Source organism: Sinocyclocheilus grahami, unplaced genomic scaffold (assembly GCF_001515645.1).
Source record: "Sinocyclocheilus grahami isolate Dianchi unplaced genomic scaffold, SAMN03320097.WGS_v1.1 scaffold104.1, whole genome shotgun sequence".
NCBI lineage: Eukaryota > Metazoa > Chordata > Actinopteri > Cypriniformes > Cyprinidae > Sinocyclocheilus > Sinocyclocheilus grahami.
Window position 1 is genome coordinate 1,321,038 of NW_015505283.1, and position 11,780 is coordinate 1,332,817.

Genomic DNA, 11,780 nt, shown 5'->3' on the forward strand with positions numbered 1-11,780 from the left:
ATATATATATATATATATATATATATATATATACACATACTGTATACAGTATATATAAATTAATTTTAGAATGTAAATGAATACATATTTTACACAGTATTTATTCAGAACAACTATACATACCATGTACCATAAACATTAAACAAACCAAGACTGCAAAAAATGTGTGACATCAGCAATTACTGAACAGCATGTGAATTTGGTCAAGTGTTTAATGCTGATTCATAAAATATATCCATTTCTGAAAAATTGGATGATTAATTGGAACTTCAATTTTCTGAACCGAAACTGTGGGCATCTCTCCTGTGGCACCTTCTTGTGCCTGTCAAAACAAACAGCGAGGGGTCGGTAATGCATGGTTCTACCTGCAAATGAGAGTCTCCACCACATCCAGCTGTTTCAGTCCTGGAAAGGGTGTGATTAGGATGATTGATCCTGTTTTTATCTGAGTGAAAACAAGAGTGAAAATGCAGGTTGAGGATTGGACCCAGACCTGGTCAACATAGTAATGGTCACCACATCCGCTTCCAAACACACATGCTATCACACAAATCACTGCCTGCCTTTTTAAATGACACACCACAATAATTCCCAGCTTGTTTCTGAGACCAGACACCTACCATTCATCAGCAAGCAAGACGAAAAGAGGCAGCCAGGTGAAAAAGCGAGTGCGGAAAAGCATGACAACACAGGAGGATTTAGAATGACATAGCAGGGAGAAAAAGACATCAGCAGATAAGACGAGAGAGTCGGAGCGAGAAAGATTCGTCTGTGAGTCACTTCGAGACACGTTTTTGTCTTAAACAGCTTTTGTCTCTAAAAGAAAGGCGGAGAAAATGAGGAGCAGACGTTCACGCTAAATATTTCCTACTGTTTCCATTTCCACTTCCACATTAAGTCTAGATTGAAATTCTTCTTTAAATGGAGTATTTGCATCATATTCCCAGTGGTGCCTCGCTGCACATGAATATTGGGGCTGTTTAAGCTGCTGTCATATTTGCTGAACTGTTGAAGATGTAATTTTGACTCAATAGAAGCACATCAGTGGGATTGGAAGTAAAATGAGGTTTTCCATACTCCGCTCATGCTCAAATCTCCTATGTATTCTGCCGTCAACTCAATAGAAGTCGAAGATATAATTGAGTGCTTGGAGAAGTGTGCTAGTGGGAACGCCATGTTGTGTCAGAGGCTATGAAGTTTTGATTTGTTTGACAGCGCTTGCTCACACACACACGCATACGTTGGTACGTTCACTGTGATGACTTATTAATCACGGTTGAAAGGGGGTTAGCGTTTACAGTCATGTGACTCGATATTCAGATTAGCCTCCAGAGAGCTCTGTTATAAAAAATATTAGGCTTAGCCACTGCTGCAGGACAAGATGTTTGTTTTGTAGCATCTTCTTCAATAGTTTTTATTATAAATTTAATCTTTTACTGAATTTGATGGATTTATGGTTCTTTACTAAATGCATTAGCTTCAGCTATCAAGGGAGGGACATTTTAGTCTTTAGAGGTCTGGTCATGGATCTTTCAAGTATGCTTCACTTAAAGGGATCGTTCATCCATAAATGGACATTCTGTCATCATTTACTCACCCTCGTGTCGTTCCTTACCTGAATTACTTGTTTTTCTTCTGTGGAACAGAAAAGAAGATATTTATTTTATTACATTTTCTCCCTGATTCTTTTGTTCACTTTTTGGATAGAGAGAAGTGTCAGCTCATCTTTCTTCATCCAGCAGGTGAATCCACCTCCTCCATTACAAAGGTGACTGTAATCATCTTCTCTGGCTCCATATGAGCCACACAAAATGGCCTCCATCCGGGGATGCCATTACCTCCTGTACACAGGCCTGATGCTGAAAATCTTCCCCGTTGATATATCCCTTTCTGGCATCCAGCAAGATCTTGTTAGTTTATTTGTTTGTGTAGTTAGGCTCACCTTATATGGTTTCTCTCTCCTAGCAGCTTATTTTTATTTTGGGTTTCACTGCAAGAACGTTAGATACTTCCAGGACCTTGGGTGACTTCTCCGCCAAAAAACTGGAAGAAAGTGAAATGAATGATGAGATGACTAGGTTGTTTCTGGCTGCAGCTGAAGATTGCATCCTGGTGCGCGACTCTAGGTAGTGACCTACATAAAAATGATGAAAGCAGGCACAGTCCTGTGGGCACAGCCAGGGAACCGGTGGACATTTCGCCAGGTGTGCTTGATGAGGCGTTGTTGTGATTAGGAGCAGGATGTGATGTGAAGGAATATTCCTCAGAGGAGAGGGAGATTAGAAAGGGGAAAAAGATGGAAGAATGGGACAAACATTGTACTTCTGCCGCAGACTGGTTAACAGATGGACCTCCACCTGCTGCTAGGTCTCTTTAGGTGTTCATTGGAGTGAGTTACACTCTGGATTGTAATCACTTAAAGGTACAGTGCACCCAAAAATGCAAAATATTTTATTCACCCTTGTGACATTCCAAACTTGTATCACTTTTTCTTCTGCCAAACACAAAAGCCAATTTTATTTGATTGATTGATTGATTTTATTGTATGGCCAAAAAGAGTTAATATATTTTTCAAAACGTCATCTTTTGTGTTCTGCAGAAGAAAGCCAAAAATGCATATTTTCTCATCATTTACTCGTCCTTGTGAGATTCCAAACATGTTTGACTTTCTTTCTTGCATAAAATAAGGTGATGTTTTCAACAGCGTACTGCTGTTTTCCCCATGCAATGAAAGCTGATAGTGATGAGTGCTGCAAAATCTCCAAAAGGGACAAAAGCACAATAAAAGCATTTTATGCTGTATACATTTTCTGAATGGAGCTTTGTGTGAGGAATAAGCCAAAAGACAGAGCACCAAGTTTGAAATCTGTGATGATTGAGTAGGGTAAAAATTTCTGTAAATAATGATTTAAATTTCAGTCTGTTCCTCACACAAAACTATTGTATGACTTCAGAAAACCTTGAATATCCTGCGCGAGTCAGGAATCCTTTTATGACATTTTTATGGTGCTTTATAGTTCATTCTGGAGCTTGACAACCATTGCTCACTATATACAGTATATTTCAAAAGTTTGGGGAAATTTTTTAATTGATCAAAAAGGACAGTAAAGACATTTATAATGTTACAAATTATTATTTCAAATAAATGCTGTTCTTTTTAACTTTCTATACATCAGAGAATCCTGAAAAAAAGTGTCATGGTTTCATCAAAAATGTGTTGCTCAATTATTTTCAACATTGATAGTAATTAGAATTGTTTCTTGAGCACCAAATCAACATATTAAAATGATTTCTGAAGGATCATGTGACCCTGAAGACTGAAAGAATGGTGGCTGTAGCCAGCTTGCCATTACAGGAATAAATTACACTCCAAAACATATTAAAATAGAACAGTTACTTTAAATTATTATAATATTTCACAATATTGTACGACTGCGCAAGTGATGCAAATCATTTCTGGGTGAACTATCCCTTTAATAAGTGTCTTTAATGAGAATAACATATAGCAGCTTATTCGTTCACGATTTTTATTCGCATAATTTAACGTCAAATACGAATGCTCTTATGTACATTTGATTACACCCACTCCCATCCATCTCCATATAAATTATTTTACCCCAAATATCACAGAATCATGTTTCCCATTCTTTTTCCTTTTACAAGCCAACGACCAGAACTTCATGCCCATTAGTTCACTGTATAACCTTAGTTCTCTCAGGACTACCTCATGTATCAACATTATCTAGAGTAATGGGACAGAAACTGGTCTTGTTTGGACTTCCAGCTGCCCGTGAGGAATTGACATGCTGCCCCAGGCCCCTGGCTGCTCTCTCTGGGTTCGGTCCCATCTCAGACGGGAGCCAAGGAGTGGGCGCTCGAAGCGCTGCTCTTGGCATCCAGACAAAGCCTTCGAAATAGGTTAAGGGAAGTAGGGTGACACAAAAGGCCCTTTTGAGCTCCTCAAAGAGCACAGTGTAGACTCTTGGATTGTTTTAAAGATGACACAAGCCAACAGCATCCCATTAGTTTGCTTTTAACTAACAATCAATAGTTCCTTTAAGATGATCATCACTCTATTTTGGTCACATTTCCTGTGGAGGCAAATGGGACCTTTTGACATTCAATGTGTATTTTAGGAAACGAACATCGCTCATTCGTGTCATTTTCAGGTCCACTAAGTGCTTCTGTTGATAAGAAATCCAATCGCGCTGGAAGTTAATCTAAATGTAAATCTACAAATGAAACGAAATGTAAATCTAAATATAAACCTTAAGGAAATGTGTAGAGAGATGTGGTGAAAGCTCTCTGATGTGTGAGATATTTCAGGATTAACGGAGCTTAATGTTACGAGTGAATTAGTATTCTGCGATCCATACACGTTCTCCTCTGAGGACTTCAAGACGAAATGCTTTTCCTCTAATTCACTGTCCTTACGGTCTTGGTGCATTAGCTACCTCACCTTACCTTAAGTAGTAATCCTAATTCTTAAGAGCATGTCTTCTGAGAATCGGTTCGAGAGGAACAATAAAGACCTTGAGCCATGACCTCATACTTTTCACAGGAAGTGTGCACTTCACATCCCTTTTGTTGTACCTTCCCACTTGGGTCCATTAGTCATCAGGTCCCATTAAAAGAACAAAGAAATACAATACATTATGTGGAGATATGTTTGACCAAAATGCATTGATTGTCTTAATAATGGACCGTGACAAATGCGCTCATTGATAGTGAGGCTGGATGTCCTTGGTTCACCCTCCCTCGCGGTGAGAAACACTAAGGTTGCTGTGTACCCTACAGACAGTAGCTTCCTCTGTCTCTTTATATCACATACACCAAAGGTGGTCACTGATCTTTCTGCCCCCGGTAAATAAGAAAGTACAAACACAGATGTGAGTTATGCCAAAAATAGTTGGCCTAATGCAACGACCTTGCACTAACGGTAACTGGCAGAGCTGAGTGTCCTTGAACGGGGCTCGTGACCCCTGGACGAGGTGCAGGCAGATACTCGATTTGCTTAGCGACACAGAGGTGGCAAATGGCGGGAGAGAGAGTACAACCCACAGCCTGTGGAATTAATTAACATAATTTGGCATGAGTTGTGTCCTCATTAGCAGGTGGTCCGTCAACCTTTTTGACCGTGGTGGCGCCTCCTGGCTGTGGTGGATGGGGTAGGCGAGAAGTCTTGTGACCTGGTGATGTCCCTGTGCAGATTCCCTGCATTTTTGGCTTATGTTAACAAAATGTTTCACCGTTTTCTATTCCAATAGAGCCCATGCGGGCGCTGCGTGGTCTTCGAGCCTCGGAGATCCAGTCCCGACAGCTGACCTTGCAGTGGGAGACGCCGGCCTTCAACCTGACCCGCTGCCACACGTACTCGGTCTCCTTGTGTTACCGCTACACGACCGCAGGGGGCGGCGGTGGGCACAACACCACGGTGAGAGAATGCCTGGCTGTGGAGCACAACACTTCACGCTTCACCCTCAGAGATCTGCCTCCTTTTCACACCATCCAAATACGCCTGGCACTCGCCAACACCGAGGGCAAGAAGGAAGGGAAGGAGGTCATGTTTCAAACTGAGGAGGACAGTGAGTAGCAGAACTTTCAATGAATATTAATCTGTATATGTCATTTGTTGTATTTCTATTGCTGTGGTGCCTGGGTTTCAAGAGTGGGGAAGCGCAGATGTCTCATCATGAAGGACAAATTGTGTAACGTGTCACAAAATGTGGGAAGTCGTCATAGTTGGGTTAATTTAGAGAGCAGGGAATGGGAGAGTACCACAAATATATGTTTTTGCATTCCCATTTGCTCAAATAGTAAAAGAAAAACTCCACGAAATGTTTTCACGACTTTCAGAAAAAGGAAAAAAATTGAGAGAGACTGACAACGGCAGTCAGAGGTGAACGTGATTTCACCAAGTACAACATGTTCCTGGATCAACATCCTTGTTGATCCTGGAACAACATTCCAATTAACCAATCAGAATTGAGGGATTCGTTTTCAAGAAATGTCAGTTTTAGGCTTACAGTCAGGGTTAGATGCTTCTACGCCCTTCTTATTCACCTATCATTTCCCTCTGATTTTAGGAATAAATTATGGGTAGGGTTAGGTTTAGGGGTAGGGATTGGGTTAAGTCTATATTTTTGGACAGTAATGTTGATCCAGGATCAACAAAAGATGTTGATCCAGGAACATGTCTTACTTGGCAAAATCACGGCGAACAGTAGTCAGAAGAGAGAATGATGTCAAATTTACCGTCCCTCCCATAGACGCTGCATTAGAAACACCCTTGCATTAGCGTTAACTAGTTCTTTTGTAATTTGATGCAAAGGTGATATAATACAAAGTAGTGTTATAAATGTACATACATTTAAAAAAAAAATCTAAATATAAAAAACTTTCAAGGATTTATGATGCTGATGACCGTTGAAACGCGTTATCACAGTCTTGTGGAAAAAGTCCATGATTGACAAGGTTCAAATGGAAATAAGCCAACTTTCCCAAGTCCTGTCCATTTAAGAGCTCACTTATTCATCATTTAGAGAAATGAGGCTTCAAAACGAGTAAGGGATTCAAAAGATAGTGATTGAAAGCTATTTTCCAGTAAATAATCAAACATTTACCAGAAAGAAAAAATTGATAGATTGGTGGCTGGATGATAAAAGACGAATGGATTATTGAATGAAAAAATAAAGAAAGGGAAAGAGGTATTAACACATAAAGAAAAAAGAGTTGACAAAGTTAAGTTGTTCCTATAGGGTTGAAGTATTTACTTCTGGAGTCTTCTGAATAAAAATGTTTCCCTTAGATCTGTTCAACATCACAATCATAAAGACACAGACATTCCCAAATGGATTTGAAATTCATTTTTAATTATTCTCTCCAGGGAGCTGAGCATGAGGAGGTCAGGGAAGATTTTTATGCCCGTTTCTGTGCTCTGTCCAACCGGCTTGGGCTGTAAAAAATTCTGGCTAAAGGACAAAATAATTTTCTGGGAAAAATTTGAAACACTAGCGTTTCACCCAGACAGGAAGTATGATGAAATAAGAGAGAAAAAGAGAGGGAGGAAAGGGAGTGCTCAATTATCAACACTCCTCTGAAGCTTCAATCAGCAATTCTTTTCTTTCATGGCCTGTCACAAGAAAAAGTGATGGAGTCAGCGATTTGCACTCAATCTGAGTGAGCGTGTTATTTTCACCACCGGCTATCTCTGCCTCACCAACTATCACCCTGCGCACACACGCTGTGCACATACCCAAGGGCTAACGAGGATGGCTCAGTGACAGAGCACAAATGGCTGTGAAAACATCTGCTGATGTGTTACTGCTGCAGTGTGTGAGAGCTCAGAGCATCATCTGTCTCTCTAGCACCATTTCCACTTCCTCCTCATTCTTTCTGCCAGCGTTTATGTCTGTTAATGAACTCGTGTTAATATTAATCAGCCAAAAAAAGCTGTATCATCAGCTGCAAGTGTTGCCCTTTCTTTCTGTCGCACAGGCTTTGTATTTCCTGCTGAGAAGTTCAGCTTCGACCAGCATGAATTTCCACGCTGCTCCAGGCTGGTTAAGGCTGCTTTCATGCCGGTGTGGTTGATTGATCAGTGTAACTCTGCTGTACATTTGCAAACCTAACTGATGTAGCTAATTAAGTAGCATGGCCTTTCTGGTGAATTTGGTGAAGTTAAATAAAAAAGTTTTTAAGAAAACTCATTCTTCTTTCTTCTATGCATTTGATAGCATGTAGGGCTGTCAAGCTCCAAAAGGACAAAACTCAAAAGCTATTGATATTGACTCGTGTACAATTATTCTTTCAATTATTCTGAAGCCATATATATTTTTTAGACACAACATTTATATTTTTATGAGTAGCTCTCAAATTTCATTCAAGTATGCTGTGTGAGGAGGTCAAAAGCCATTGGTTCTCAATTGTTTTGTAACTTGTAACTCGCAATACAGCAAAATGTGAATATGCAGAAGTGCTAATTATATTTCAGAGCTACAGTAGAGGGCTAAGGTTTCTGTTAATAAAGACTGAAATAACACAAATCTAACAGGGAACAAATCATGAGTCATTACCATTTTTATGATATTATTTTGGTGCATTTTGTTTTTTTCCCCCCTTGATTATTTTTGTTATTTACATGCATTTATAGTATTAATTAATATTTAAATTTGCTTTTATATTTTCAGTTTCATTTTAATTTTAGTTTAAATTTGAGTAATTTTAGTATGTTCCCCCATTTTTATTAGTTTTTGTTGTTTAATATTTATATTTAACTTTAATTTATTTTTATTTCACTTTTAGTTTTAGTACCTCAACTTAAACTTATTTTATTTCAGTCAGCTGCTAAAGCAACATTTCTAATTTTAAATAAGTTTATTATTTTTATTTTATTTTAAACACATCATACACTATTGTTTTTAACGGGATTCCCAGACCGCCACATTCCGTCAAATCTGGAGAGCAGATCTCTTTAGCTCTTTGATTCCATATCACATATTCAAGTGACCTGACAACAGTACTGAATCACTTATATTAGTTATAATGGATGAGTCTGTGTTCATAACATAAAAGGCCTGCTTAAGATGTTCATAATGACAGCAGCCGTAATGAGGATATTAGAGTTGACCTTTGGGGGACTTTAAGCGATTAACCCTCTCACTTTGAGTAAATGCTAGTGAAATTACTAGTCTGACAGTGTAGGATCTTTCCATTTCTTCATTCATAACCAGTGACTTCTCTGGGTTCCCACAGTTCCCGGAGGCATTGCTCCCGAGTCTCTTACCTTCACTCCACTGGAAGATATGATCTTCCTGAAGTGGGAGGAGCCAGTGGAACCCAACGGTCTCATCACGCAGTATGAGGTATGTGCTTTCCTGCTCTTTACCGCACTCATATCCATTTCTCTCAAGCTGTCTGAATCCGCAGAGATTGGCTCTCTGAAGAGTCAGCGTTTTTACCAGGTGAAATATCGATGATCCACAACCCTTGAAAGACAAAACTTCCCACTGTGTGTTAAAATTGGACTGCCAGTTTAAATTATTTATGAACGTGCCGCTAACATATGATCCCCGCATGCGTGCGCACACAGACCTGACTGACAGTGGGCTGTATTAGGAAGACCTTGGAATGCGAGTGTTTACCACCCCTGTATAATTTGGAGTTTCAGTCTAGTGGGCCGGAAGTGCTGAGTTGTTGTTGTTGTTCTTTTTCAACTCAAGTCAGTGACAGGCAGAAAGTATGTATGAAGTCATGATTTGGACCTGGAACTCTGCATGCTGCCAGAGACACAAAAGCCACCAAGGCCAACCCTCCCTCTAATTGGTCCCTACTGCACCAGCCATCTGTTAGTAAATGACAGAAAGATGTCTCTATCTAAGTTCTATATGCTGTCTCCTAAACTTTTTGCCATTTTAGAATCTTGCTTTATTTGAATAGTTGCCACGATGTCATCATAGAACAGCCATATTCATTAACTGGGACAATTGTCCTAGAGCTATCTGGGATTCATTGCTTTGCTTGAGGACACAATGATAATTGCTCATGGCTCAGTTCTCAAACGGACTGAATCAGCACCCGCCCAGTCCTGAGCCTTTACCAATGCACCACAATATTTTATGAATGTGGCTGCTGTAGAAGCTTCTGGAACAATTTTGAGATGATGTCAAGAAGTCATTACTTAGGTAATGTCACATACAACCCATTAAAGAATCATTTATTTAGCCCCAATTGTGTAAATAAAATCTAAATGTATTTAAAATGTAATTAAAAAATTTATTTATTGATTTATTATATAAAAACTTTTTGTCATAGATTTTTAATTATTTGGAAAATAATCATTATGTAATTTCATTATCTATCTATCTATCTGTCTGTCTGTCTGTGTCTGTCTGTCTGTCTGTCTATCTATCTGTCTGTCTGTCTGTCTGTCGTTCTATCGTTCCATCATTCTACCATTAAATCTGTTGTTCTGTTTATCGATTATTCTATCATTGTCTGTCTGTCTGTCTGTCTGTCTGTCTGTCTGTCTGTCTGTCGTTCTACCATTCTATCTGTTGTTCTGTTTATCGATTATTTTGTCATTGTCTGTCTGTCTATCTATCGTTCTATCTATCTGTCTATCTATCGTTCTATCTATCATTCTATGAACCTATCTATCATTCTATGAACCTATCTATCATTCTATCTACCTATCTATCGTTCTGTCGATCTGTCTTTCTATTTATCTATCATTCTATAAAATCTAAATTTGATTATATAAAACCTTTTTGTCGATGATTTTTAATTAGTAGGAAAATAATCATTATGTAATTTCATTATCTATCTATCTATGTATCTATCTATCTGTCTGTCTGTCTGTCTGTCTGTCTGTCTGTCTGTCTGTCTATCATTCTGTCATTCAATCTGTCATTCTGTTTATCTATCATTCTGTCAGTCTGTCTGTCGGTCTATCTGATGTTCTGTATAGCTATTGATACAAAATCTTAAAAAATATAAAAGTGCTGCTTTGTCCCACTGTCACGTGCAGGCATGGTAATGGGCCATAGAACTACAACATGAGTTTTAAAGTCATTATTTAATTATAATTTAATGTTTGCATGACTTTGAGTTTTTCTATTTTTTATTTATTTGTATTTATTTAGTTTACAAATTGCTCTGTTGCACTACTTAATCAAGACAAACCAAAAAAATAGAATATTTGATTATTTTTGTTATTTACTTCTAGGATCTAAGAATCATTTTTACAGTGTGGTTTTGTGTACCAAAAAAATCTATATCATTGTATAATTGTACTCCTAAGATTAGTAGATCAGAACTGCCAAGAAAACTTATGACTTTGTCCCAAAAAGAAGGATAGCTAACAGTCTAATAAAAGCCTTTAAACCGTTTCTTCATTCTTCCGTTCAGTGCACACAGATTCGGCCTGCTCAATGGAAAGTTGGTGGGCCTCCCACAGCCAGCATCTGTCTCTCTGTTCCTCTGTTCCAGAACATTCTCACACCCTTTCTCTCTCTGGTCACACTGCCTGCCTCAGTGTCACCTTTCTCCTCGTCCATGATTCAGGCTCAGTCAGTCACTAAAAAGTTGTGAGAACAGTGCTTCTGTCACGCTCCAAAACACTCATCTCACCTCAGGAGGAAAAGTCGCTTTTGTTTATGGATCCATCATTTGGCTCAGCTATGGCCCGAAACGAGATCAACGCATTTTTTGAATGCCACCTCTGTCCATCAGGCGCCTCCCCCGTTACCATTTGCACTTACTGAGTTATCTCTCCTTGATAACACACGTTTCTTTTTCTCCCCAGGCCATAGCTACCACAGTCGCCTCAAGGATGTTTTCTAAAGGGGATTTCAAGGCTTGACCTATAAAGTGGAGGCAAGGACAGATTTTCAGGCTCAAGCAGCCTGATCTTCTCAGACATACAGAGAGATGAAGAGAGAAAGAATAAGAGAGAGGCAGAGCCTGGAGAATTCGCTCTCGTTTCTCTCAGATTAGCACATTGTCCACTTTGCTCTGAGCACCGCCGACAAAAGACTCACAGGGCACTGTGTTCCCCCTCAATCCTTCCCCCATCACTATCCTCCATGCCTCATATCTTAAAAGAGGCTGGGTACAGGTGCAGCAAATGTCTCCTAAGTCCCAGAAGCACACTGCAGTCAACACTCTAATGCTAGGCCACTAATGTTCTAATGCTCTGCACGTTTGTGATCCGAAAGTTTGTCAGGCTCATCTATCTATCTATCTATCTATCTATCTATCTATCTATCTATCTATCTATC

At 39.2% G+C, this 11,780-nt stretch overlaps 1 protein-coding gene across 1 annotated transcript in view; it reads left to right on the top strand.

Annotated features, from left to right (window-relative positions):
* ptprub (protein tyrosine phosphatase receptor type Ub) overlaps window positions 1-11,780 on the top strand; it is a 253,128-nt gene that overhangs the window by 172,043 nt on the left and 69,305 nt on the right. Inside the window, exons 8-9 of the mRNA XM_016276630.1 lie at window positions 5,268-5,585; window positions 8,755-8,864. Coding sequence (XP_016132116.1) covers window positions 5,268-5,585; window positions 8,755-8,864 — 428 coding nt within the window. The remainder of the gene's footprint in view (window positions 1-5,267; window positions 5,586-8,754; window positions 8,865-11,780) is intronic.